General features: G+C 56.5%; 2 protein-coding genes across 2 annotated transcripts in view; both read left to right on the top strand.

The window, feature by feature from the left end:
* The window catches only part of TCF3 (transcription factor 3), an 80,840-nt gene extending 58,847 nt beyond the window's left edge, over positions 1-21,993 (top strand). Inside the window, exons 14-22 of the mRNA XM_066984016.1 lie at positions 917-990; positions 1,459-1,662; positions 2,505-2,628; positions 3,031-3,178; positions 4,121-4,359; positions 7,927-8,071; positions 8,806-18,836; positions 20,152-20,286; positions 21,729-21,993. Coding sequence (XP_066840117.1) covers positions 917-990; positions 1,459-1,662; positions 2,505-2,628; positions 3,031-3,178; positions 4,121-4,359; positions 7,927-8,069 — 932 coding nt within the window. The 3' untranslated portion in view covers positions 8,070-8,071; positions 8,806-18,836; positions 20,152-20,286; positions 21,729-21,993. The remainder of the gene's footprint in view (positions 1-916; positions 991-1,458; positions 1,663-2,504; positions 2,629-3,030; positions 3,179-4,120; positions 4,360-7,926; positions 8,072-8,805; positions 18,837-20,151; positions 20,287-21,728) is intronic.
* Positions 18,772-21,993, top strand: UQCR11 (ubiquinol-cytochrome c reductase, complex III subunit XI). Its single transcript, XM_066984017.1, has 3 exons — positions 18,772-18,836; positions 20,152-20,286; positions 21,729-21,993. The coding sequence occupies exons 1-2, from the start codon at positions 18,787-18,789 to the stop codon at positions 20,270-20,272; spliced, it is 171 nt and encodes a 56-aa protein (XP_066840118.1). The 5' UTR covers positions 18,772-18,786; the 3' UTR covers positions 20,273-20,286; positions 21,729-21,993.
* Positions 21,994-26,525: the final 4,532 nt, after the last annotated feature.

The raw sequence follows: 26,525 nt of genomic DNA, 5'->3' as shown, positions 1-26,525 counted from the left end.
ACAGTGCAGCTCCCATCCCATGGCACAGCACTGGGAGCGTGGCACGCGGGGCGATGGCCCTGCATGCCCCTGGGTTTGCCCCTGCGGAGGTATTTCGGGAGGTGGCTCTGCTGGAGGAGCGAGCCTGGAGCATCTCTGCCCCCCCTCGAACTCCTCACGCCGTTCAGAGAGCTCCGTCCCCGAGCGTCCTGTCTCAGTGGGGCCTGGGCAGCTTTTCCCTGGTTTTGTCTCCCATGGGAGGAGCCCAGTTTGAACTGGGACACAGCCAGCTAGTAAAAAGCATTTTCAGCATCTGCTGAAGGTCCACCTCCCGGGTGCCTGGGTGCAGAGCGACGTAACGCCCCCGGCCTGCTGCTCCACCGAAATGGGAGCAGCCGTGGAGGCTCTGGGAGGGGTGCTCAGAGCAGCACATCCCTGGTCCCTGGCCTGGCAGCGTGGGCACACCGCCTGCCTCTTCCCTGAGATAATACGGATTTTAAAACCTCTCAAACTCCGAAGACCTGAGCTCAGGTTCCTGACGAGGCAGAGCAGCAGGGGCCGTACAGAAATTCCCCCGGGTGGCTGTGGGACCAGACCACAACCCTTGGCAGCATCTCCGTGAGATAAGGTGGGCACCTGCCCGGAGCCAAAGCTCCTCGGCGGGCACCCCGCTGCCTTGGGAGCGGTGATGGGGAGCAGGGGCAAAACCTGTGCCTGCGCGTGGCGTGGCCGCACCTGTATGTGCCAGCCCCTGTGCGTGGCGTGACCGGTGCCACGGTGGCCTTGCACGGTGTGACCAGCGCCACGGTGGCCCTGTGCATCGCAGTGCGTGCCATGGTTGCCTGCGCAGCGCCCTGGTGGCCCCGTGCTGGCCCAGCTTCCAGCCCCACCTAGCGGCTGCTGTGCCCGGTCCCAAGCTGTCACCGTTTGTTCGCAGGCACATCCCAGTGGTCGCGAGCGAGCGGACAGGGTGCCTTATCTCCCAGCTACGAAGGGAGCCTCCACACCTTAGTAAGTGTTGCCCAAGGTTCTCCTTTCTCCTTTCCTTCTCCGTTCCACCAGGCACCTGCTGGGAGCGGGCTGGGTAAACGCCTCTCCCCCAGACGTCTGGGACCCGAAAGAGGGTGGTTGGTACACGGTTGGGTGCAGCTGAGCAGATTTGGGCACCTGATTCCCCGAGCCCACGGCCTTGCTGACGTAGCCCAGCACCCTTAGCCCCTTACGGCCCACCCACACCACTGCGGGGCTGGCCCAGCCTTACAGATCTGTGCTGGTTTCTGCCCGCCTTGTCAGAGCAGACCTGCTGGTGTGACACCTCGTGTCCTTGGGGGTGGCAGTGCCGGGGTCAGGGTGTTGTTTCTCCCCACGTCCGCCTCGCAGCAGCGGAGGTGTGGTTGCAGCCTTAGCAAGAGGGCTGCAAGGGGCTGCTGGCTTTGCGGGCGTTAACGCAGGTTTTGTTTCTCTGCCCGCTCCCTGAAGCAAAACAAAATGGAAGACAGGTTGGACGAAGCCATCCACGTGCTGAGGAATCACGCCGTGGGCCAGACAGCCGCCATGCCGAGCAGCCACGGGGACATGCACGGGCTCCTGGGCTCAGCACCAGCCCACAGCGCCGCTGTGGGCAGCCTGGGCCAGGCCTTCCCCGCCTCGGTCATGTCCCTGGGGAGCAGGCACCCGAGTCTGGTGAGTGGGGGAGCGCACGGCGGTGGCTGGTGGGGCTGTGTCAGGAACCCATGTCCCGACATCCCCTGACAGCCGGAGGGACGTCGCTTTTGGTGTGAGAGCAGCTCGATTTGTCCAGCTTGGGTGGCAGCTTCGAACTGCCACCGCTGATCCCAGGTGCTCTGAGCACCCACGGGGTCTTGTGCTGGTTCCCCAGGGTGCCCCCTGGTCCACAGCAGCATGTTTTTGGCAGGTCTGGTTCCCTGCTGAAGTGGACATTAATGCATTTCCACTCTCTGGAGAACCAGACGTGCTTTGCACCCGAGCACCCCCGTCTCTACAGCTAAGCCATGGACAACCTTTGTGTCCCGTGCCACAAACCAGCGCCAGCTGCAGAAATGAGCGCTTGCAGCAGGGCTGGCTCTGTCCCGCCAATGCAGTGCGGCCCTGGGGGGGTTCAGGCTCGGGAAGGCTGCCCAACCCTTGCCCCTTGCATCCAAGCCCTTCAGGGTGACGTCCGTGCTGCCGGGATGTCCCCTGCTCCGGGGGCTTTTGGGCGGCTTGCAGAAATATTGGTGCTTGGTGGAGACAGGATGCGTGCAACCACGCAGGGTGTCTCTGCAGCGTGCGAGCCGTGCATCCCAGCAGAGAGAGGCTTTCCCGTGGGGCACAGAGCTGCTTTCTGCAGTGTCCTCACCACAGTCCCTGGAGGGGAGCCGGTGTAGGTTGGCTCTTCTCTCCTGCATGCAAGCCCCCCCGGTGGGAGCGTGCAGGGAGGGCACGCGGCTCTGCTCGGGGTGACCTGCGCCCGCTGGCCGTGACACTGCCACCCCTCAAGGCTTGCTCTGCTCGTTCTGCTGTAGGTGGGAGGAGGTCACCCCGAAGACGGGCTGTCCAGCACCCCCAGCATGCTCCACAACCATGTCACACTTCCGTCACAGCCCAGCTCGCTCCCTGACCTCAGCAGGCCGCAGGACACGTACAGCGGTAAGGCAGCTCTGCACGCGTGCACGCTCCAGTCCCACGGCAGCTCGGGGTGGGGGCTCTCACGAGGCTGGTGCTCCCTGGTGGTTCCCACGCTGACCCTTTTCCAGAGGTCCTTGACGCGGCTTCTGGTTTGTCCTGCGTGTTCCTGTCCCTTCGGCTGTGGGTGCAAAGAGCCCCCGGGCCCTGCGCTGCTGGGGGAAGGCTGGGCTCTGACCCTGGAGGGGGTGGGGGGTGGGATGGGGGGGTGAAGGGGATGGGATGCCGCCGTGGGGCAGAGCCAGTGACCCTCCAGCTTTGCTGGCTGCAGACTGGTGATGCAGGATGAGCCTGGGATGCAGCACTGCAGGAATGGGGCCTGGTGACCCCCCCAGCCTGCTCCAACCCCCTCTGCTTCCTCGGCAGGCTTGTCAGGGGGGCTGGGGCGAAGCAGCGTCTCCTCGGGAACCAGCGAAATAAAGCGGGAGGAGAAGGAGGATGAGGAGAACACATCAGTGGCGGATAACTCAGAAGAGGAGAAGAAGGAGCTGAAACCCTCCCGGAACAGAACAAGGTGCTCTTTGAACAGGTCTCTCCCTTCACTTACTCTGTTACCCGTCTGAAGGCATTCGGGCTGGGGCACGGCCACGGTGACCCCCGGGCGCTGGGCTCGGCCCGGTGAGGCCAGGGGTCGTCCCGTGGTGTGGACCCACCAGCCCCTGCCCGCCACAGGAGCCCTGCCCGTCCTCGCAGGTGCGTGGCGTGGGCCGTGCCGTGCTGGGGAAGGCTCCCGGCCTCCCTGCCCTGCTGCCCCCGTCCCCGCGGCCGGAGGCTTTGTGCCTTGTCCGTGCAAGCTGCGCCCGCCTGCGTGGTCGCTGGGGGCATCGTGGCTGTGCTCAGGCAGGAAGGGGCGCTCAGCGTCCCTGGCTGGACGTTGGGGGAGTTTTCAGCCTCCTCCCTGCTTCAGCTCGGCTCTGCTGTCTGCCTCGGGGCTCCTGAACCCCCGTCGCATCCAGCCAGACACGTGGCAGCGGATCAGGTAGAGTCCTTCCAGCGTGCTGGCTTGTCCGCAGCTTCGCCATCGGCTCGGGGACCTCGCCAGGGCGATGCTGCCCAGAGGGGCAGTGCCGGCCCCGCTCCTACCAGGCAGCAGCCACCTCCTGCCCCAGAGGCGGGTGCTGCCTGTCCCCGAAATTGTAGCTGGGGACACCAGTGGTCAGCCCTGAATGCCTTCTCCAGGCCACCGCACGACCTCCTAGCAACAAACTCAGGCCTTAATCGCATTGTTGTGGTTTCTTTATTTGTTTTGTATTTAAAAAAAAAGAAGGGGGTGGAGGGGATGGAAGAAGAGTTTTAATTGCTTCTCTCCAAAGTCACCGCATGTCCCCGTGTCCCAGCGGGGGCACGCGGGGCGCAGTGTCTCGGTGCCCGATGTGTATTTCTTTTCTGTGAGTTGACCAGTGCTGAGAGTGCACGCGAGGAATGTCCCTGTCTCGTTCTTATTTTAAACCATTAGTCAAGATGAGGATGAGGAGGACGATCTTCTTCCCCCAGAGCAAAAAGCCGAGAGAGAGAGAGAAAGGAGGGTCGCCAATAATGCCCGTGAGCGCCTGCGGGTCCGTGACATCAACGAGGCCTTTAAAGAGCTCGGACGCATGTGCCAACTCCACCTAAACAGCGAAAAACCGCAGACCAAACTGCTAATCCTACACCAGGCCGTATCAGTCATACTGAACCTGGAGCAACAAGTTAGAGGTCAGTGAGGGTCCCGGAGTGGTGATATTTTACGTATCTGATCGGCACGGGGCTGTCTGTCTGTCTGTCTCCTGTGACATGTGCTGTGGTGCCTTGCACTCTCTCTCTGCCCTGTGGCCTTGGATTCCCAAGGCTGTTGATGTCCTTTTTTTTTTTTTTTCTTTTTTTTGTCCTTTTTTTTATTTTTTTTAATTTTTTTTTGCAACCCTGCTGTTCTCTCTTTTGTTCCCCCCTGCCATCGCGTGTGCTGCATGCTGGTCCCCGAGGGGGAACCTGCGCCCGCCAGCCCCGGCGGCTGTCCCCGCTTTCCTGCAGCCAGCCGCTTTGCTCAGCTGCTTGGCCAGCAAAAAAAACACCCAAACAAACAAACAAACAGCAAACCTTGAGAGGACCTGAAACCTCTCCGAGGGCAGCTCCAAGCCCAGTGCCCATCCCTCCCCGTGGCTGCTCGGGAGGTGCCTCCTTCCTCCCCGGCACAGCGCTGGGGAGCGCAGGCGACGCGCGAGGGGACGGCACCGCTGAGCCCAGGACCGGGCAGCCCTCGCCGCCTCTCAGAACCGCTCTCCGGCACGAGCCGGGAGCTCTGCGTGTCCGTAGCAGGGCCTGGAGCCAGCAGGGGCCACGTGTGGGCTCTCCCCCTCGCCGGGGCAGGCTCGCTCCTTCCCCACGCGTGTGCGCCCGGAGGGGAGGCACAGGGCTCACAGGGCTCAGCTTCCCGCTCCGGAGGACTTTGCTGCTTTGTTCCCGCAACCCGCAGTGCATGCTCCTGCCTCCCGGAGCCGGGCAGGTTAACCCCCTTTCTCTCTGCAGAGGCTGTTGTAACACGAATCCGTGGTTTGTGCCTGGCTGTGCTCCTCTCTGCTGGCCTCTGCTGTTGCATTGATGTTGGAGTCCTTTGTGCCTCTCTTCAGTTTGTAATTTTTTGCCTTTCATAACGTATATTTTTTCCTGTCTCTTTTTTAATTTCCCCTTCCTTTTTTTTTAATTTCGAGTTTTTATTTTTTGGTTCTGTTCTTTCTGATCTCCTACAGACAGTCCCCAGCCGTGACCTCTCGGTGGTCCCACTCTCTACCTTGTACTTGCTGCTTGCGGATGGAGACAGGAGCCGAGGGGCGGCGGGGGGCCGGGTTAGACAGAGTTGGCACCGTGGTCACTTTGGTCTCCCACGCTTGTCCCTTTTTAAACCCTCCTTGGACGCAGCTGGGGAGGCAAGCCGAGCCCCGTGTGCTGCTGTCGGCAGACTTTAGCGCAGGCAGCTAGGGTGTCACTTCTCCAGCGGTTTTGGTCTCCGGGCTGCTCTGCAGGAGAGAAGCCGACCCCACATCCCCTCCTGCGGGGCTGCAGTGGGGCCATCGGGCCCCCGTGTACCCAGCCAGGGCTGCTGGGGTCCTTCTGCCGCGATCGGTGGCTAACAGGGCAGGAAGGGGAAGGAGATCAGGGAGGTGTTACAGGAGCCAGGCAGGCAGGTGCCACAAAGTGGCCAAGGCGCCGCACGTCCTTACAGCCCCGAGGACGCCGCAGGGCGCCACAAACCTCCAGCAGCGCTTGCTGGCGGCGGGGAAAGGGCTCCATCCCGCTCGGCTGCGGCGTGCAAGGCGCTGCCGGAGCTGCAGCACTGCCAGGAGCCGCAGGGCTGCCGGGAGCCGCGGCCACCAGCGTTAGCTGGGAGGAACGAGCCCTGTCACTGCCAGGCTCCACTCCCCGGCCGCGGCGTCCCCAGGCGCTGGGGAGAGGCAGGGACAGCGGCAGGGACAGCGGCAGCCCCCAGCCCCACGCAGGCAAAAGCTCATCCGGGGAGCCCTCGCTTCCCCTCCGCGCGGTCAGGCGCAGCCTGGGGGCTCTCCAGACCCCTGAGCGGACCCAGGAAGGCTCTGCCTCTGCCGCCCACCTTCAGGGGAAGCTTGTCCCCGCGTGGCTCCCCTGGAGCCGAAGGCCATGGTATGCCCTGGTGTGAGGTCTCACCAGAGGAAGGTGTCTTTCCTGCAAGAATTTTTGCTCTGGGGGAGAAGGTCGTCTGTACAGCAAATTGGGGGCTCGGAGGGGACGGGCTGCAGGCGAGGCCACGGTTGAAGATGCTGCCAGCACGGTGCTGCCTTCCCCACCCACCGGCCTGTTTGGGGCACCCCTAGGATGCCGCCAGCGGTGGAAGCTCTCCTGAGCTCCCAACCCTGCCTGGAAAAGAAAATTCCCCCCTTCCAGGCTGACTTTGGGGTTGGATTTTGGCCCCGTGGAAAGACCTGGATTCAGTGACTGCATCCGAGACTGACTTCCAGCAGCAGCCGAGCGCGCTCAGCTCCCACCCCGGTGCTGCCCCCACCCGTAAGAGGGTGCTGGGCCCCGCTGCCCTGCGCTGCTGGGGCACAAACACCTTCACTGGGATGGCTGCAGCTCTGGTTTCTGAAGGAAACTGCAAAGAAGAATTTGGTTTCTGCCAACAAGTCTTTGTCTTGGGGGATAAACCCAACGTTTTTGGCTGAGACACCCCCCGCGCCTCCCAAACTTTTGAAAACAAACAGAATGGTGAAATTTTGTGGAGGGGGGGGGGGGGGGGGAAGCTGTCGGTGCTGCTGCTGCATCCGCAGCCCCCCAGCCCCGCGCTGGCAGCACCTTCCCGCGGCTCGCAGGGGTGGCCGATGGCCCGAGTGGCCTGGGCCGCCCCGGAACGCACCCGAGGCGAATTGGCACCCAGAGTGAGCCCGTTTGGGCCGTTCGCAGCGGACACCAGAAGCACTACCAGCACGGCAACGTCTAGCCCCCCCTCCTGGTACCACCCCCCTGACTAACCCCTGTGGTGCTATGAACCCAGCAGTACAGACGAGGCCTTGTCACTGGAGGACAAAGATCTGAGGGACCGGGAGAGGAGAATGGCCAATAACGCCAGGGAGAGGGTGCGCGTGCGGGACATTAACGAGGCCTTTAAGGAACTGGGACGCATGTGTCAGATGCACTTAAAAACGGACAAAGCACAGACCAAACTGATCATCCTACAGCAAGCGGTGCAGGTCATTCTGGGCCTGGAGCAGCAAGTACGAGGTATGGTAACAGCTGGCAGGTGCATTTCGGGGCCTCTCCCCCCACGGCTCTGCGTGCGCGTGCGGCTCTGTGCGGCTCCTGCTTCGCTGTGTGTCTGCCTCGGGTGTGCCGCGCCGCCGGCTGAGCTCTCCAAAGCCACGGCCCCGGGGTGGATTCGGAGCCTCTCTGTCCCTTTCCTGTCGTGCTTAATGGGAATTTGGCACCTGGATCCCATTAAGCAGCTTTGGAAAACTCAGTCCTCGGCTCCGTTAGCTGGCTGGGGCACGTGGGGGTTTCTGAAAGCAAGCAGACGTTTCGGTCGGCACAGTGGCTCGGCCGGGCACGGGGTTTTGCTCTAGCAGGGTCCGGCCACGTTACTGCAGCCACTGCTGGGAGCAGCAGGCAGAGAGCAGCTCTCACCGAGCTCGTTTCCTCGCATGTCCCGTGCGTCTGTCCTGGGACCCTGTCCTCTCGCTTTCGGATGCTGCTGCTGTGCACGATGCTGTTGCCCAGACTGAGGTTGCTTCCTTTCCTCCCTTGCTGTTTTTGGCATAGAGCGCAATCTGAACCCTAAAGCAGCCTGCTTGAAGCGTCGGGAAGAGGAGAAAGTGTCCGGAGTGGTAGGAGACCCCCAGATGACACTTTCAGCTTCACATCCTGGTCTAGGAGATGGTCACAACCCTGTCGGACACATGTAAAGGTATTGTTCCCTGCCCCGTGATCCCAGCCAGGCCCAGACGTGCGCTGCTCCTCTTTAGCAGCTCAGCGCCCCTTGTTGGGCTGCAGCCAGCATCCTCCTTCATTTACCTTTGGGGGCTGAGCCACACGTGTGCCATTTGCTCGTCCATGCACACCCAAAGCCTCTGCCCCGAGCAGAGGCACCATCCCGTAGCTGGCACAGGGGGTTTGGGCGCTCTCACCACCCCGAGCAAGCTCAGCTCTGCGCTGCGCTTCCCAGCCCTGCCCCAGTCGGCTACTGGAAACCAGTGACTGCGGTGGTCCCACGGGAGGGAAGGGGCAGGTCCCAGAAATGCTGGGGAAGGCACAGAAAGCGAAAATCCCAAGCGAGGCCGTGGCAGGCGCAGGTTCTGCTGGGCTGTCCCTGGTTTTAGTCTGAGCAGTACAGGGGTGCTGACGGGGGGTTGAACACATCCAGGAGAGATGGGGCAGGGCTAACCCAGCAGCCTGCAGTCCCCCCATAGTGGCCCCGCATCCCCTGGGTGCATGGTGCTGCTGTGGAAAACCAAAAATTATTTAACAAAAGTCAAAAGCTGGCAACCCAGCAAAACAGCAAGCTCGTGTCTCAGCTCTGCTCAGCCACATCAGGCCCTCGGGGCTGACTTCTCCTGCAGAGATGAGGCTGCGGTACAGTGGCCCTGTTTTATTCTCACTTGGGTTTTTCTCATTTGTGGCTTTTACTTGTTTTGTTTGTAGATCTTTTTGTTCCTCTGGATACAGAGATCTGTAGGAAGAAAACCCTCGGTGTGACCTGCAACCTTCTCGAACCATAAACTTTAGTACTGCTAATACTGACACACGTGGACGGATCCTGGCATGACGTAAGGGGTGGAAAAACACTTTTGTCAAAAACAAAACAAAAACAAAAAAATTGCCTTAAGTATAAAGTGCGGAACAGTCAATACATATCACTCAGTTAGGAGGGGGTGGCGTGTTCTCTTGGCTTGTTCACAAGCAGCCAGCAGCAAAATTGTGCCTAAGCTTAATATTTCTTTTTTAAAAAAAAAGAACATTAGTTATGAGATTTTTTATGTAGAACAAATAGCAATGCCTTTTGTTTTTTTTAGCTTCTTTTGCATATGTTTTGTAAGCGACGAAAAGAATTTTTTTTTGTATAAAAAAATGTCTTGTACCCCATGCTTTTCTGCTGCTGTTTCTATAGTTAACGTTGCATCTTTAGGATCAACCAGAATATTAAAATTGTATTAAGAGAGACTGGATATAAAGAGGAATTCTCAGATTCGGCTCTGAAAGCCACTAAAAACGAATGTAGCCACAGCAAGGAGATGTTCTTCCTTGCCTGGCTTGTACCTTCCATTATAAAAAAAAAAAAAAAGAAAAAAAAAACACAAACAAACTCGTGCTGAATTCACCATCTCTTTGCTTTGGCCACTTCTGATTTGGGAAAAGGAAGTTAAACAGCAAAGCAAGTTGCAGCAGCATCCTCTGCAGTGCTCCAGCTCCTCCTGGGAGGAGACCGATGTCCATCAAAGCTCCCTGCAGGGTTCGCGTTCCTCCTGGAGGCTGCTGGCGGCTGCATCGCGCCTCCGGAGCGCCGTGGCAGGGAGGACGAGCTGCTGGGAGAGAGCAGGCGCTGGGGGGTGGAAGAGAACCAAGGGACTGGTGCGCTTCCAAGGTAAGCCAAGAAGCAACGCGGGTGTGAGAGGAAGACCCGGGGCGGAGCAGAACGCCCTGCGCCCGCGCATCCGAGCGAACTCCTGCTGTCAGAGGCGCTTCCAGGGGCTGTGCTGAACAAAGACGACCGAACAAAGCTGGAGGGACTGGGAAGAGGCAGAGGCAGGTGGAGCAAAGGCAGCAGCGGGGACCTTGCTCCGTCAGCGTCGGAGCGGATGGACGCACGGACACAGGAGCTGGAGGTGGTGGGAAGGGGAGCAGCCACTCCAGCCCTCGGCAAGCCGTGGCTGCGGCAGGATCCCCGCCTCTGCAGCGTCTCCGCGCTCTGGAGCTGTGACCGCTGGAAGTGCAAATGCTGCAGGCTCAGGAAGAGGGGTGGTTTTGCATCCCGCCTTCACCCGCTGTCGTGTCTCCAAAGCATCCACAGAGGTGAGCTCAGCTCAGCACGCCACCCTTCTTGCCACCGGGGACGCATGGTGGCCGCTGTCGAGTGCTCCCGGCCTCCTCTCTCCATCTGGGAAGGACGGGGAGCAGCAAGCACCCGTCCCACGCGACATGCTCCGGTAGCCGAGCTGTGCCAACGACCCCTTCACTCCGAGGCTCACCGGGGCCGCTGCAGATGCCTCCAGCGTACCCAGCAGGAGGAAGTCCCAGCACACAGCGGGGGCCCTGCCGGCACGGGAGCCAGCACAGGGAGCTCAGCAGGGCCACGATGGTGCTGAGCTGCAGCAGCCCATCAGCAGCTGGCAACAGAAGAGCGTCCACCGGGATTTTTTTTTGTTTCTTCCCTCTCCTTCCCCTTCTCCAGAATCACTTCCGAAGTGTTTTGTGCCCGGATCTTCCCAGCAGACGGGGTCAGCACCCCAGGGCGAGGCGAAGCCCCAGCTCGGCAGCACCTCCGATGCCCAGGGCCGGCTGCTGCCTGGCTCTGCCTGGCGGGGCCGGGCTGAGCGGGACAGTCTGGGGGTGCGGGGCTGGCCGGGGGGCACGTGGGGACAGCGAGCACAGCTGGAGCTCCAGCAGCAGGGTCCATCTCTCTCCTCTTTGCTTCTCTGGCTTGTGTTTCTCGGGGAGCTGCATTGCTTCAGCATAGAGAAAGGGAAGGGCTGGTGAACAGGATTAGGTCCCGTGGCATTTCCTTGGCGTAACCTGGTGCTCTTTTTTTTTGTAGCCATGCTTTGTGCTCTAGCAAAACGTGTTGGAAACACTCAGGACATCGCTCGTCTCCCCGTAGGCATCCCAGACAGGAGCCGGGTGCGGTTGCTGGAGCAGGATGGGCCCCTGTCTCCCTGCTAGTCCAGCTGTAGCTCTTTTGGGTGCTCTTTTGGGGTAGGAAGTGGGGAGTCAGCTGCACTCATGTGGGGCTTTCCGCGGGCTCAGCGCGGCTGCCCCAGTACTGGGGGGATGCAGCGATGTCCTAGCCTGGCAAGCTTGAAACCATACAAAAAGACTTTCAAGTGCTTCCCCAACACTTTGATTTAGCAACAAGACGGGAAGGTGGTCGTGTACAGGTTGATTGAAAGAAAAGGCCCTGTAAAAAAAAAAATGCAGAAACTGTCAGCAAAGAACATGCGAAAATTTATGATTTGGTCAAAATGTCACTGAAAGCTTCATCCCCTCTGAGTGCTGCCTGACACTCCGCAGGCCAAGGGGGCTCTGGCTGACACAGCACCTTTTCCAGCACCCCCAAACCGGCGGGCATGCCCACGGAGAGGGGGCTTTCCATCCGCGTTTAGGTGGTTTAGGTCTTTTGTCTGTAGCAAAACTGGCTAGCTTCCTTGGCAGGGCTTGGACAAAGGTGTGGCATGAGTCCTCGAGCATAAACCCCGCTGTGCCAGGGCCTGGGGAGGGTTTGGTTCCTCCATTCTCCAGCAGGGAAGCACGATGCGGGGGCCTGGCGCTGCTGCGCCCAGGAGCTGCCTCTTTTATAGGAGTGTAGCGAGGAAAAATGACTTTGGCTTGCCTGCTGTGCTTGGCTTGGGGTGAACGTGGTGCCTGTAACCTGCAGGGAAAGTGGCTTTTCTAAGAACAATCATCAGCCAGGTGCTGTCCCCGAAGCACCAGCCTGTTGCAATGAAACTCTTCGGGCGGAGTGGCCAGAGAACTCTGCTGGCGAGCTCGGAGATCTCTTTTCTGCCCCCTTTCTCTTCCCTGCCTGTCTGAGTGTCCCTTGCCCAGGGTGGTCCTGCCCAGGGAGGTGCCGTGGGCGGGTGATGTGCTGCGAGGTGGACCCGGTGCTGTGCTTCCTCCCTCGGCTCCGCTTGCGGAGCCGAGCGCGCCGCCAGGTGCTGGGGAGTGGCTGGAATCTGGTTTGTTAACAGCAAAACTCGCAGATTTTTGTTCTTTCTCCCTCTCTTCGCCTTCACCTGCTTTTGCCCCAGAGCAAAACAGCTGCAGCCTCCCCAAGACTGCACCGCGATGGTCTCGCACTGACGGCACTGGCGGGAGGTGGTGGCAGCCCCCGCCTGCGCCTGCTGCCAGCGCTCCCTGGGGAGCCGAATTCCAGCTCCCCCCTCCTTTGGCAGCCGCTCCCCTGCCCGTGACCCACCACCAGACCCACTCGCAGCCGAGCCAACTCGCCTGGCTGCCGTTCAGCTCCTGCTCTTTGCCAACATCTCCTCGGGCTCTCTGCCCCCTGCTTTTACATCTCGCTCTGGTTTCCTAAGGTGCTGTGCCGGCGGGAGGGGACAGGACCCGCGACGTCTGGGTCGCAGCCCGTGCCACCTCCTGCACCGAGCTCCAGCCTGGGAGCGAGGGGTGCGGCTGCGCACGGTGCGGGGACGTGCTCTGCCTGCCCACTGCTCGGGGCCCTGGTCTGTGCCTGGCACTTGGGGTTTTTGCCCTCTCCAGCTGCGAAATGCAGAAGCGTGATGTGAGAGCTCCCCAGCCGTGACCTCGGCGGGCAGTCGGTGCGTTGGCGATGCACCGGTTTCCTAGAGGTTTTGCACTTGCCGCCCGGTGGTGATCGAACAGGAAGGGCAGAGGCAGGCTGGGATTTCCCCAGGAGTCTGCAATTTCAGGTTCAGTGCAGAAGCTTCTCTCAAAGGTCCTTTGTGTCTCACGCGCGCTGAAGCCAGCAGAGCCTTTGGGGCCTGGGCCCTGGCTGGGTGATTCACTGCTCCCTCCCCTCAGCCCGCAGAGGAGAGGGGGCCCTCGAGAAACAGGAGGCTTGCGACCCCCCATTCCCCTTCCTCGCCATCCCTGAGCTTTGCTTTCATGGGATGGCCGCCAACTTACGTCCCGGCAGAGCCCATGGTCCTGCAGGCCCTGCTGCGTGCCGTGCTGGTGAATCGGGGCCAGCTCCAGGTGCAGCCAGCCCCCAGGCTGGGGCTTTAGCAAAGAGCTGGGGACGGGGAGGTGACGCAGAGCTGGCGCTGGAGCTGGGCTGGGACAGGCAGTGAGCCCCAGACACGGGGCTGGCTGACCTGGAGCAAGCCGTGGCTGCTGGATTCCCCCCTTCCTGCTTAACACCAGCAATAGCAAGACCTGTTCTCTGCACCACAAGCTTGCACGAGGTCTTTGCCCTGTGAAATCCTATGCAACCCCCTCTCCTGTCCCCCGGGGCTCTGCAGGTCCCAGCCCAGCCCCTTCTCTCCGCTCTTGTCCATGACTGCTGAGCCCCTGCTCCCTGCTGCTCTCAGGGTCCAGCTTCATTTCTAGCAGCTCCAAAACCATTTTCAGGCCGGCGCCCCGGAACCAGGGGGGTGGACGAGTGATGAGAGCACAGGAACACCCCCTCCAACTCGTGCTGCGGGAGCTGAGCACTGAATTGGAGGGGCAGGGCCTGTCCTGGGGCTCTTCCGTGCACGCTTCACCCTCCCGTGCCTTCTGCTCGATGCTCAGCAGCTCGCTGCCAGCATCCTTCATCTCGCCCCCTCTTCCCCAGCACCTCCGCCTGGAGCAGCTGCGTCCCACCTCCTTGCTGGGCCAGGCTTCCTTCATCCACCTCCAGCCCCGAGGTGGCTCAAGCCCGTCCGCTGGGCTAGGAGGATTTGGGAGATGGGTGCTGCAGCGGGTCTGGGGTCCGCAGCCCTTGCGGCGGGGGTGGGGAGCTGCTGCTCCCTGCAGAGGTTTCATCTTCAGGGCCTTCACCCACGGGGCTCCCGCGGGAGCCGAGCGCGGAGGCGGCATCCTTTCTGCTAAAACTTGTGTTCCCGTCCTGCGTGCCCCCCTCGGGGGGCGAGAGGCAGCCCCGCCGTGAGGCTCCACACCAGTATTGCTGTTCCTCCGCTGTTGTACGCCTCCTGCTCCTCGGGCCTTGCGATCCCCGCTGTGGGCACAGCGCGGCTGCAGGCAGTGGCACTGGGGGGGGAGCAGAGGGGTTGCGCTGTAAAACGGGGGGAGCCGGGTGCCGAGGCCGCCTGCTGACGAGCAGCAAGCTGGGGACGCCGCGGTTCCCCCTTCCCGCGTCTCCCAAATCACTTGAAACCCACCAGCGCTTGAGCAAACCTTGTAACGCGGGGGCTCGGGGAGGGACGGGGCCGCGGGAGGCCGAGCGCTCCCCTGCCGGAGGTGTTGGAGCTGTGAGAGGGGAAGGAGGCAGCCGGGGAGGCCGAGCGGGGACGGCCTCGCGGTCTGCAGGAAAGGAACCATTTTCTAAGGAGCTCCCTGAGAAAACGAAGCATTACTTGGTTGCTCTTCATATATATTTTTGTAGGAGGGGGGGGTGGGAGAGCAGACGGGAGATGCCTGCGGACGTTGTTTATTTTTAACCCCGTAGAAAGTTTTGGGTTGGTTTTGGTTTTTGGCCTTTAAAAAAAAAAAATTGGTCCTTGCTTTTGATGTTTATGCTGCCTACCTGTAAATCCAGATGTACTTAAGTGGCTGAAATCCTTGTTCTTAAATCAGATACACATTATAGTTTTGAACTATATATATAGTAAATATATATATATATATGCCTAACCCAGCAAAAATAAAAAAATAGAAAAATAAAGTATTTGGGGGTGGGGAAATGAGTTGTTCTTTGAAATGAATCACAATTGGGGGATTAAATTGTGTTTCTGAGTGCCTCAAGATAAGAATTGTTTTCATTTTTTTAAATAATTTTATACAAGTGTCAAAACAGCTGGCTGGATTATTTGGAATTTTTAAATAATCCTAACTTTTTTAAAGTAGATTTTGAGAACTGTCCTGTATATAACAGTAATGTAGCAATAAATGTGACATTTTATAACAATATTACCTTTTTTCCCCATATCTGTCTTTCAGATGTTGTATACCTATGAATGAAAAGTTGTAATAAAGGTTTTACCTTGTACAAAAAAAAAAAAAAGAAGGAAAAGACGAGCCACAGCAGGTTTCCAGGTGCTGTCCCCTCGCTCTCTGTTCCTCCTGCCCACCGAATGGGTGCCGTGGGGCAGCCTGAGCTGCTGCTGCCCCCGGGGAAGGCTTCCAGCTCTGCCCGTCACCGCGGGATCGGGGCAGCTTCCAGGAGGCTTTGGCAGACCTGGGGGTGCTGGAGGTCTCTGGCACAGCTTCTCCTTCGGCCGTGCCATGGTCAAAGAGGTCCTGGGCCTCCTCCCCGGGGCGTTGCTGCTTCCCTGCCTCTGCCCAGCGAGGTCAGGGCAGCTCGGTGCAAGCAGGCACTTGGGATAAATGTGGCCAGCCCCTGCCAGGAGCCCGGCACAGCCTGGGGAGGGGGGAGACGACCTGGCAGAGTGGTCGGGAGGGCTTAAAGCCACCAGGAACGGACTGGAGCCGGTAGCAAGAGATCGCCCAGCCTCACGAGTGCATCGTAGGGGTGAGGCAGTGCCCTGGCCAAGCTGCCACAGGCGTGATGGTTGGTCTCACTCCGTCACCTTCTGCATCTGCAGCCCACCGCTGCGCTGCCTGGCTGGGTTCTCCCTTCCCTGGTCCCCCAGCCTTCACTGGGCAGCTCCCCCGTGCATCGCCCCTCTGATCAACAGGCATTTCCCCCAGCTTGTCATCACGTTAACCCTTGTGGTTTCAGCGGTTGGGTTAACCCCCTGCTGCCAGCTTGCTGATCACATCAGGCTACTGCGGGGGGAAATGAAGCCGTGGCAGCTGCAGCCAGGAGCACCGAGCCCCAGCGGACCCTCTCTGAGGCCCTGGTGTCGTGATGCTGCCTGACAGCAGCTCCTTCCTCAGGCTTGCTGCTGGCATTTCTGCTGCGCTGCTCCTGCCCAGGGCTTGTCCACACAGTGCCATGAAGGAGAAACCGACCAAATTAACTAAGCAGTGACTCTTGCAGTAATTAGTTAAATGTCATTAAGCCCTGTCTCCCTTCTCTCGGCAGTAAGCAAGCTCTTTTTGAGGTAGTGCACTGCTCTTCCCGAGCCGCAGTGAGTGAATCAAATGACTGTCCTTTTAATTCAGTGTCTCCTTGTCCCAGCTGATACACTTCGCCTCGTCCTCTTTGCCTTCACTGCCTCCTCGCGGGGCTTGGTTTTTCCCTGCGTTGTTCCTCGCTTGCTCAGCCCTGGGAGTTGCATGGCCGTGTGCCCAGCCTACTTACTTTCCTCCCTAGAGCTGACTAAGTGCTAGGACAGGTCCAGAGAAGCCAAACTGCTTCAGGACACCAAATACTTTGGTTATCGAGAAATTTGAGATGTGATCTGCCAGGCCAGGGAGTGAAGAGCGCTCTCAGGGTGAGGCTGGAGCCATCTACCCCTATCAGGACAAGGAAGGGTGAGGACTGAGAAACCAAGCTTGTACCAAATCTAGACGTGAGAGAAAAGCGTGCCTGGGAGCAAGGCTGCAGCTTGGAAGACAGACGCACAGAGATGCACCAGGCGGAATGTAACGCAGGCAAGCGCCTGGGCTGGGAGCTGAGGGCAGGAGCAACGCAGGAGGTGCTGCAGAGTGGCCGAGAGCACATAGTTCGCTCCAGGCTTCCCTGTGGTGTCCCTAAGGCAGCTCTGGGCAACCAGGCTCGCTGCCCTCTCTCCTGCTTCCAAACATAAAGCGACAGCTGTGCCACAGAAGCCAGCCAGGGAAGAAAGTGTCCCTCACCTCGGTGGCCTCTTACAGTTAGAGGTAAGCTTCAGCTCCCTGCTGTGGTCTGAGCCATGTTCTCGTCCCAGCAGCCGAAACGAGTTTCTGCAAGGAAAGAGCAAGCGTGGTGTCACAGTGTGGTGTCCAGAGCAGCCAGCTGATCCCTTTGTGCGGCACTTGAACTGTAGATGACAGTAAAATACATTGGAAGAAGATAATATTGCTGTTGGTTTAACCAGGAAATTGGTAGTATTATTGTCTCTTTCGGTGTCTGCCTGGACTGTGGAAAAGCAGGAGGAAATGCCCTCAGAATTGCCTTGAAAGCCCCAGGGCTTTTCTGAAGATACACTTTGAGATGTTTTTCATTGCCTCTAAAGTCTGGAGTTATTTTGGTTTTTTTTTTTTTTTTTTGGTCATCTAGGAAACTCTAATTGTAAATTGAAAGCTGAGACTGTCCTGCATTTGCATGACTTCAAGACACAGAGCTGAAATGTCATTAAAAAAGCAAAACCTGTGCAGAGCCTGCCCACCAGGCTCACTCCCCCTCCATACCCACAGCGGCGGTGGCAAAGGCACCGGTTTCCTGCAGGATCGCACGCCGTGCGGCGCCGTCTGACTTCCTCATGCACCAGCTGGTGCGTGGGCAACGGAGAAAAAAACTCACAGAAATGAACCCAAAAGCCTGCATGGTTCAGTAACCTGCATCGCCCCGCTGGTATCTAGGCAGAGAAAAACTCAAACCGTCAAAATGTGGTGGTGAAGTTGATCGTGCAAAGAGCTGATAAAATAGCTGTTCTGTGTCCCGGTGAGAAGGAAAAAAAAAAAAAAAAACAGGCTGGATTTTTGCAAGAGATTCAGCTCTGTGGATCTGGGCTCTGTGAAACATGCACACGCAGCACAGGGTGTGAAGGAAGGTGCTGGCTGCCGGCATCGCTCCTGGACACCGGCATGATGGGGTTTGCAGCCCCAAGGCTGAGGCAGCCCAGCCACGGAGCTCAGGCAGATGAGAGCATCGGGCTCCAGTGTCCCCCTGGACTTTCTGGGACCTGCAGATTAACAAGAAGCTGAGCTGGCTTTGGGGGGTCAGAGGAACGTTATGGAGCCATTGGTGGATTTAGGGATGTTTTATGAAAAAATCTGGCTCAAAACTCCCTCTCCTGTTGGGAGAGGATGAGTGACAGCAGCAAGGAGGGTTTGCAGAGGCACGGACAGGCGCTGGAGAAACTCCTCTGGACAGATGCCAGCCTCCTCCAGCACGGAGTGCCAGAAGCTGAGCTGGTGCCAGCGTGGGGTCAGCACCAGATCCTCAGGAGTCATGTTCCTGCTCCAGCATGAGGACAGGGGGCTCACCCCACATCTCTGCCCTTGTATAGGGGCAGAACCAGCCCCTCAGCGCTTGTGACCCCTCTTCCTTGTGGTGACAGGGCCAGCCCCCGCAGGGCTCTCCGTTGTAGGCACGGGGGCATGCCCTGAGGGCTTGTGTCCCTTGCCCTGTGTGGGACTGGGCCAGATCCTCAGGGCTCACCTCCCTGTCCTGGTGAGGGGACAGGGCCAACCATCCTGTGTCCCTGTCCTGGTGTGGGGGCCAATCATCCTGTGTCCTTGTCCTGGTGTGGGGACAATGCCTAACCGTCCCGTGTCCCTGTCCTGCTGTGGGGACAGGGCCAGTCCCTCCCAGCGGGTTGCCCAGGGAGGTGGTGGCATCTCCACCCCTGGGGGTGTTCGAGGAGAGGCTGGACGTGGTGCTTGGGGACAGGGTTCGGTGGTGACAGTGGTGGGAGGGGGACGGTTGGACCAGGTGATCTCGGAGGTCTTTTCCAACCCTAATGATTCCGTGATTTATGGTTCTATCCCCTGTGACCCTGTCATGCTGTGGGGACAGGGCAATGCCCCCCGTGTCCCTGCCAGGCCCTGTCCCCTCAGAGCTCCCGCCCCCCCCATAGGCACGGAGACCCGTTGCCATGACAACACCGCCGCGCTCAGGCAGCGCCGCGGGCAGCCCCTGGCGGCGGGCCGGGGGCCTTCCTCTGCGCGGCGCGGGGCGGCGGCGCATGCGCGGGGCGGGGGTGACTTTGAGGCGGCGCCATGTTGAGCAGGGTGCTGGGGCCGCGCTACGCCCAGCTGCTGCAGAACTGGTGAGGGGCGGGGGGGGTCCTGGGAGAGGGGGTTACGGGGTCCTGGGGGGGGTTACGGGGTTCTGAAGGGGGTTACGGGGTTCTGAAGGGGTTATGGGGTCCTGGGGGGCGGTTATGGGGTCCTGGGGGGGGGGTTATGGGGTCCTGAGGGGGTTATGGGGTCCGGAGGGGTGGGGGTGGTTATGGGGTCCGGGGGGGAGGGGTTATGGGGTCCTGAGGGGGTTATGGGGTCCTGGGGGGGGGGGGGGGGCGATTATGGGGTCCGGGGGGGCGGGTTATGGGATCCTGGGGGGGGGGGTTATGGGGTCCGGGGGGGGGGGGTTATTGGGTCCTGGGAGGCTGCAGCCGGCCCTCAGCTCCCCCTCTGGGCCCTGTTCTGCTCCCCTCAGGGAGCTTTGGGGCGCCCCAGCCCTGCTGGGGGCTGCTGCAGGAGCCGGGGGAGCCCTGAGGGGGGGCTGGGGGTGTTCAGGGAGAGAGAAGGCTCTGGGGAGACCTGACAGCGGGCTGTGTGCCTGGACGGGCCCCAGGAAAGCTGGGAGGGACTCTTTGTCAGGGGGGCAGTGACAGAACAAGCAGTAATGGCTTTAAACTAATAGAGGGTAGGTTTAGATGAGCTGTCAGGAAGAAATTCTTCCCCCTGAGGGCGGTGAGGCCCTGGCTGAGGCTGCCCCCAGGAGCTGTGGGTGCCCCATCCCTGGCAGTGCCCAAGGCCAGGCTGGATGGGGCTGGGGGCAGCCTGGGCTGGTGGAGGGGTCGTGCCCATGGCAGGGGTGGGACGGGGTGGGCTTTGAGGTCCCTTCCAACCCAAACCTCTCCGTGGTTCTCTGTTGGTGCAGTGGGGGTCCACAGCTGGCGTTGCAGCAGTGAGAGGTGGCTGTTGGGGTTAGATTTTATCCCACCATGGTTTGACAGCTGGGCATTTGGCCTCCGTGTTGTCCTGGCTGTCCTCAGAGCGTTTCAGAGGTGCCTGCTGCAGCACCTGAGGTTGTCAGTTCATGGTGAGGAAGGATGAGGTTGCCACAGGCAAGAATAAAGGGGACACGAGCTGTAGAGTTAGAATAATAAACCAAGCTGTATGTCTTTTCTAAGCTTAGTAGCACCCCTCTTAAATAAAAGCTTATCAACCCTTTCCTGTAAAAACATCTTGGTTATCTTGGAAACCAGCTCCTTTGTGCATGGGGTTCTCTCCAAGTTTCTGCCAAGCTGCTTTCTTGATTGAAATGAATTTCCCAGGTACCTCGGGGTGAGCGTCTGCCAGCCCTCTGACCGTGGAGGATTGGTTGTTTACCCGTGTGCGTCTGCCTCTCTTCTTTAGGACTCCCACCCTCGTCACGTGGGGTGGTGTAGCTGGTGCTGGCGTAATATGGATCACAGACTGGAAGCTCGTCCTTCAGTACGTGCCCTACATCGGTGGCAAGTATAAAAATGAAGACTAAGCTTCCCTCTAACGGTGAGTTTGCTTTGTGCACCTGGCAGCTTTAAGTGGTAGAGGTGTGTGGATGTGGCAGTTGGCGTGCCTCGTTTCTCCGGGGCACGGCCAAATTGTTGGTCCAAAACAGCGCTGCTTAATCTGGTATTATTCAGTGCTTATTGCTTTGTCTTGTTTTGTTCTATGGGCAGGGCTTCTCAGAGTGCCAAAGGATGAAATATTAATAAGAGTCTTATTCTCAAGTGATTATTTGGTAAGCAGTGGATTTTTCACAGTTCACCGAGATTCTTGAGAAGCCAAATAAAGTCTTTTGTGGTAATTTGGAACTTCTAAGGGAGCCACTTGCTTCTAATCTTAGCTAGAATGGCTTCAAGCTCAAGACTGGTTTTGTTGTCAGGCAAATTCGGATGCCTTTCTGTTCCATGGAGTTACTAAAAATAAGCTAGGTGTTCTGTGCTGGTTACTATATACAAAAAATTCATCTGAAAATTGGCTTTCTCGAGGTGTTTTTTCCTCTCCCTTTCTAATTGCATATGAAACACACTGTTCTTTTTGTAAGTTCTTTTAAGTTTTGAGGTTTTTCTAAGACTGGCCATTCATAAAGCTAGAGCAGCAATTACAGTACCTGCTGTTGGGCCTCTGAATACACGCACGTGTAGTAAGCAGGCTTAGAACTAGTTCATTCCTTGCTGCAGATATAAGAATTATGAAGACTTTGCCTTACATTAAAGGATGCTGACAGGAAGAGGCCGACAGGAAGCTGTATGCCCCTCCATATTTGCTGCTGCTTCTCAGAATAACTTACGTATAAACGTTGGTAGATGAAAGTAAGGGGCTTGCCTTCAAGCTGCACAACTTCATAGAGAAACCAGTCACAGGAAAGAACATCAGTGCTTCCGTAAGGCTTTTTGCAGAGGTACCTGTTGGATTTTAAATGTTTTACCGTGTCTTCCCTGTTTTCAAAGTGTGCATCAAACAGGTTATTTATTCCTCAGCGTAACCAAAGGATGAAAGAAATTTTTCATGAGACTCAGCTGTGCTCGTAGTATCTCAGGTGACTGTGGAAGTTTGTGGAGAAGTCAGCGGAAAAGCTCTCAGGTGATGTAGGAACGATTAAATTAAGCAGAAGGGGCTTTCTTTATGTAAAAACTGTCCTGGTCAGTAGTAGGTACGTGGATGCCTTCCTGAGCCCACAGCTTACGTTCTCTGTCTTCACATAAGAGCGCTGATGTGTCAGTGTGCACAAATCATCTGGAAAACGCTCAGTGCTGTAGAGAAAGAGGATGTTTCTGTGGTGGCCTACGGTTCCTTCCAAAGAGACTTAAAAGCCTTCTGGTGTTGGTGTATCTGTAACAGAAACGTCTTGTGTGAATACCGGAGGGTTTTGAAATCTCTCCGTAGTGCTGACTGCTGCAGCACGTTGCAGGAAGCGCTGCTTAATGACTGCTTTGTGTTTATTGTAGGAAATTTATCGCTGGATTGAGTGTTTTGGAGCCATCCGTCCGCTGAGACCTGCTTTGAGGTGAACTTGAAATGCCTGGTACAGATTCTGCAACGGGCTGCCACGTCCCGCTCTCTGCCGTGAGCAGCTGTGGCCACTTGGTTGTGACCGGGTTTTACTTCACGTACCAGCCTGCCTAGTGCTCTTCTCATCACTTCCACAGCTGGTCTTGGCGTAATGCAAGTAATTTGTAAAGCTGATGTACAAAATAAACCAAGTGAATGATGTTTTGGTGGTGCTGTTATCTTCTTTGCCTGTGTTCTTTAAACTGGATCCCTGTTCTGGTTCTGTGTTGTGTCTTCAGCTCGTCTGAATGCATGTCCTAAGGAGGGTGTGCCACGTGTTCGCCTCGTTTCCTGCGCAGTTTCCTCAGGCACCAACAAGTGCCTGCTGGTAGGGCTGGGCTTACTGAGCCTTTGGTTTGTCCCGGGGTAGTTGTTGCTCGTCACTTTTAATGCTGCTGTGGTCTTTGAACTATTCTTCGTGACGTGTTGATTGTAAGCTGGTCCTTCCTAGCTCAGCCACGTCCGTGGGCTCTTGCCTCCAGTTAACTTTTCATAGCCAGTGCTGCAGAGTTCCGTGGTAGCACAGGTTGCCGGCATTTAGTGCAAGGCTTTGTTTGTTTTTAACATCAACTTCTGCATCCACACAGATAGGTTAAGAGGTCAACACCTATTTAAAGCCGTATGCCTGTCTAAAAATAGGCTAGCTTTTTCTGCTAGCTAAAAATAGGCTGGCTTTTCTTGTCTAGGGGCTCAGGGAAGGTAGTCTGCAAACCCTGGGAGGTTTTCGGTACACAAGGATGAAACCCAGTGGCTTAGAGAGCTTCAGGGTTACTTTTTTAATGTGGGTGTTGAGTAGGAAAATAATATACATCTGTATTTCTTAGGTGTATCTATCAAAATACAAATTAGGGATGTAACAGCCCACTGCAGAGCACTTTACATGAAAAAGTCTTTAGCTGTTAGATGAAGCATGGGGATTGGTCTCGACGTAGTCTCAGCCACGAAGCCACAGCAGACAACTCAGACCCGGGGGGAAGTTCAGCCCTTTTCCCCAAAGGCCAAAATTTGCAAGCAAATGTGTCTGTGTGATAACAGGATCGCTGTTCTCTCTCTGTTCGGTGCCAAATTCCATCTAGTTAGAATTTTTGGCATTTCCTTAATGCTTGAATCTCTTTAGGGAAAACTTTATCTCAGTTGCAGTAGCTGTGCTGCTTGGGTGTTACACTCAGGGTTGAAGGCTCCTCAGTGATGTTTCTGCGGAAAACTTGTAAAATCTGGCAGGACGCTTGAACTACGTAACAATAACTGCTTCAGCATTAATGCAGCATCATCGATAATGAGTTGTGTGGGGAAAACAAATTATTTCCCTATGCAAAACTCACTCCAGTCGGGCAGTACAGAAGCGTGATGGGCTAATCGTGTTATTTCTGCAGTCTGTCCCCTCACCAGCTGCAGCAGTGCTCCTGGACTGAGGGCTAAAGCCCCTGTGCCTGGAAATGCTGACGACAACAGCCCTGAGGATGCACACGGCCATCGACCCATCTTCATCTGAGGCATGCCTTGAAAGTGGGCATTGTGCTAGCCTACGTTCGCATGCCATCAAGATCGTAAGATCAGATTTGAACAGTTAGGCTGTGCTCTCCCTTACCTGTTGAACATGTCTAGACAGGACAGGCATAACGCGCTGCTGCTGACTTCAGAAATGACCTAGTTTTGGCGTGCTCCTGCGGGTGGCTGAGCCTCTGCTCCCACTGCTCAGAGAAGTCTCCAGGAGGCCTCAGACCCAGGACCTGCCTCTGTTGCCTGCTCTGTGGAGGACCGTGGTCTTCCCGTGTTCGCAGCCTGCGGCTTGCTAACAACCCTCACAGAGTGAGGGTTGTTAGCAAGGACCCAGTGATAGCGCTGTGCACAGCAGATTGGATCAGAAAATACTTCAAAAACATATTCCAAACACCAGCTGCCTGTGCAGGCAGGCACTGTCAGGAATATATGGACTTTGGATTTGTTTACCCTTTGGCGATTGTTCAGCTGCTTGTGTTTTCTGCTGCATTTCAAATGATGTTTTTGTCTCTAATTAACCCTAGGATTAGCCTATAACTAATTTAATTTCTAGTATTTCTTCCACAAGAGCAAGCATTCTTCAGAAATACGCCATTAGAAATGGCTTTGCATTCTTGGGCAAATTTCTGTTAAAATCTGAGTAATTACTCTGCAGGTGCCGGGGTGATCTTTCTAGTTTTTACTATCCTAGCGTTACCTCTTTTCTAATAGTTAATTATTTTTTTCAGAACGAGCTAACAAAACATCACATGCGTTATATGAACAAATTAGTTAAAGACCAGGAGCTGACGGAGGAGGAGAAGCTTCCCTTTTGCAGCCGGAGAGATCCACTAGAGGGCACAGCAGTGGCTCAGCCACGGGGCTGAGCGTTTACAGAAATCAAAAAGCGCCTTCAGCTTGGTGTCAGCTACACAGCTTAAAAAAAAGCTCTAAAAACAGCAAGACTTGTGTTCCAGTATGCCTTTTTTTTTTTTTGAATGGTTGTTCTTTTGAATGTTTGGTCCGGACACTTCGCTTTCCTCGTGAAGGGTGTCGGTAGGTGGAGGGGGAACACGGGGCTGTTATCGCGACCACCCCAGCCCCATCCAGTCTGTTGTATTCAGCTCTAGAGACCTTGCCGCTCTCCTGGCTGCTGCAGCCTCCGGATCAACCTCAGCTCCCTCTGAGGGAGCCTCTGGTGGGCTGGCTGCTCCCTGGCGAATCCTGCTCTGAAATGAGCTCCTCTGTTGGGGCTGGGATGCTCCGCTGCAGAGCAGAAGGGAGAGCTACCCGCGGAGCTCAATGGAAGAGGTTTTTCTGTCTGGACATCCTGTGCTAGCTTCTATGTCTGGCAGCAGCTGATTTTGGTGATTTTTGGATTATCTGCTAGTCCTGGAGCAACGCAGGCTGCCTGGCACCCGAGTACACCCAGCTGGTATCAGTGTCTGCAAGTACCTCACCCTCTGTACCTCAGCAGCGTTCCCAAAGGAACACAGGAACATTTTTCATTGGGCTCAAGAGCTCCTACCCAAATTTCCATGTACTCTTACAGTAAACATCTTTTTTTGCAGCCTGTTGCCTGTCAGTGAAAAACAGTTTCCTAACTACTGTTACCCTCTGCTTGAGGTTCAGTGGACACTTAACAGGTCAGCTTCTCCATCCCCACCCCACAGCAGGATCCACTCCCAAGCTTTTCCAGTTTGTCCAGTTTGTTGTTAAAAAGTGCCACTGAGGGAGAGCTTCTGGTCCCTGTACACGGTCCGTTTCCGTGCTTAGCTTCTTAGCTTACATGCTTGGAAAAAAAGAAATTCTCTCCCCTTCTGCAATGCTCAAGTGCAGTAATTCTTTCACTTTTACATATTTGAAGGCTGTTATCAGATCTCAGATGTTTTCTCGAGACTAAACAAATCCAGTTCTTCCCTGGTCCCTGGTAGGTCCGTTTGTAGACAGCCGATGATTTTCATTGCTCTCCTCTTGGCTTTCTCCCAGAGTGTCTTCCTCAAAATGCGGTGTTCCAAGGTGGACACCGTGTCTTGTTTGATCTCATTCAGTGAAATGTCGTCTCCTTTTCATGGCTTGGATTTTAATCGGTGAAAGAGGAATGGTTGGTGTGAAAGAGAAGGCTACCAAGTTTCCAGCCCAGGTGCTGAGGAGTGTATTGGAACAGAGGGACAAGGAAGGGGCAGGATTCTGTGCCTGCAGCTGGATAACTCTGCCTCAGTTCCCCTTTGCCTGCTTGCTCCATGGACCTTTCTTATTCATCAAGAAGCTGTATTTCAGTACGAGGGTTCGATTGGAATGGTATGACTTTAGCAGGTCTATTTTTTATCCCCCCAAAATCAGCAACACAGAAAAAGGGAAAGCATGTTTGTGAAAAATAATGTGGTTTTGATCAATACTGGCAATTAGAGCTTTTCTGGTCTGCGTGTTCAAGATTGCAGGAAATAATAGCGATAGCAAAGCGAGACATTTCATAAGCGTTAGTCCAGAAGGAGAGGATGTTAAACACAAACCGACAAAACCAAAAACAACTCTACAGAGATGGAATGCCTTTAGGGCAACAGAAAGCTCTGTATTGATTAAAGTAAAGACACAATCTCCTCTGTCAGGTATCTGAAATATAAAATCCTTCCTGTACAAGCAAATGCAACCCTGCACCTAGGGGTGCACCCACCTCTTTGAAGTTGTTTTGAACTTTTACCCATGCCTGGACACCTCGTGCCCCGTGTGTGCGAGACTGGGTTTCCTCTCGTCCCCGACACACGTCTCACATCCTTCCTCGCGCTCCCTGCTGCTTTCCAAATAAGGGAATTTGAAACAAGTGAGTGAGACTTGTTTTTAAAAAAATAAGTAAAACTACAACAGCTTTTTGCACAGATGCGAGCTGGAGGAAGTACTGGAAGTTCAAGCAGACTGAAGAAGTTCAGTGTCGGGAGAACTGAGCGGTGGCGGGGCCGTGCTCATCTCCAGGAGGGCGCTGAGCCCTGCCGACGCCAGCAGGACCCGGGCACACGCCGGGAGGCGTTGTTATTTTGCACCTCCAATCGTGGTCGCTTCAGGACTGCCGGTCCGTGCAGGGTTCTTAACGAAAGCCTAGTGTGTCACTTGTTCATTAAAGAAAAATTAATTGCTCCGAGATGTTTTCGACAGCAGGCTGCCTTGCGGAGCTTGCTGCTGCGTGGTGCTTCCAAGACAAATGGCTCGGTGCTTTTCGG

The sequence above is a fragment of the Anser cygnoides genome, chromosome 27 (genome assembly GCF_040182565.1).
Source record: "Anser cygnoides isolate HZ-2024a breed goose chromosome 27, Taihu_goose_T2T_genome, whole genome shotgun sequence".
NCBI lineage: Eukaryota > Metazoa > Chordata > Aves > Anseriformes > Anatidae > Anser > Anser cygnoides.
Note: the sequence above shows the minus strand (reverse complement) of the source record. Positions and strands in the feature narration are given on the sequence as shown.

Excerpts from the sequence above, each read along its gene's own strand:
- UQCR11 (XM_066984017.1), top strand. The coding sequence starts at position 18,787 with ATGTTGAGCAGGGTGCTGGGGCCGCGCTACGCCCAGCTGCTGCAGAAC. Across the intron at positions 18,837-20,151 it reads GCCCAGCTGCTGCAGAACTG|GACTCCCACCCTCGTCACGT; the intron begins GTGAGGGGCGGG and ends TCTCTTCTTTAG.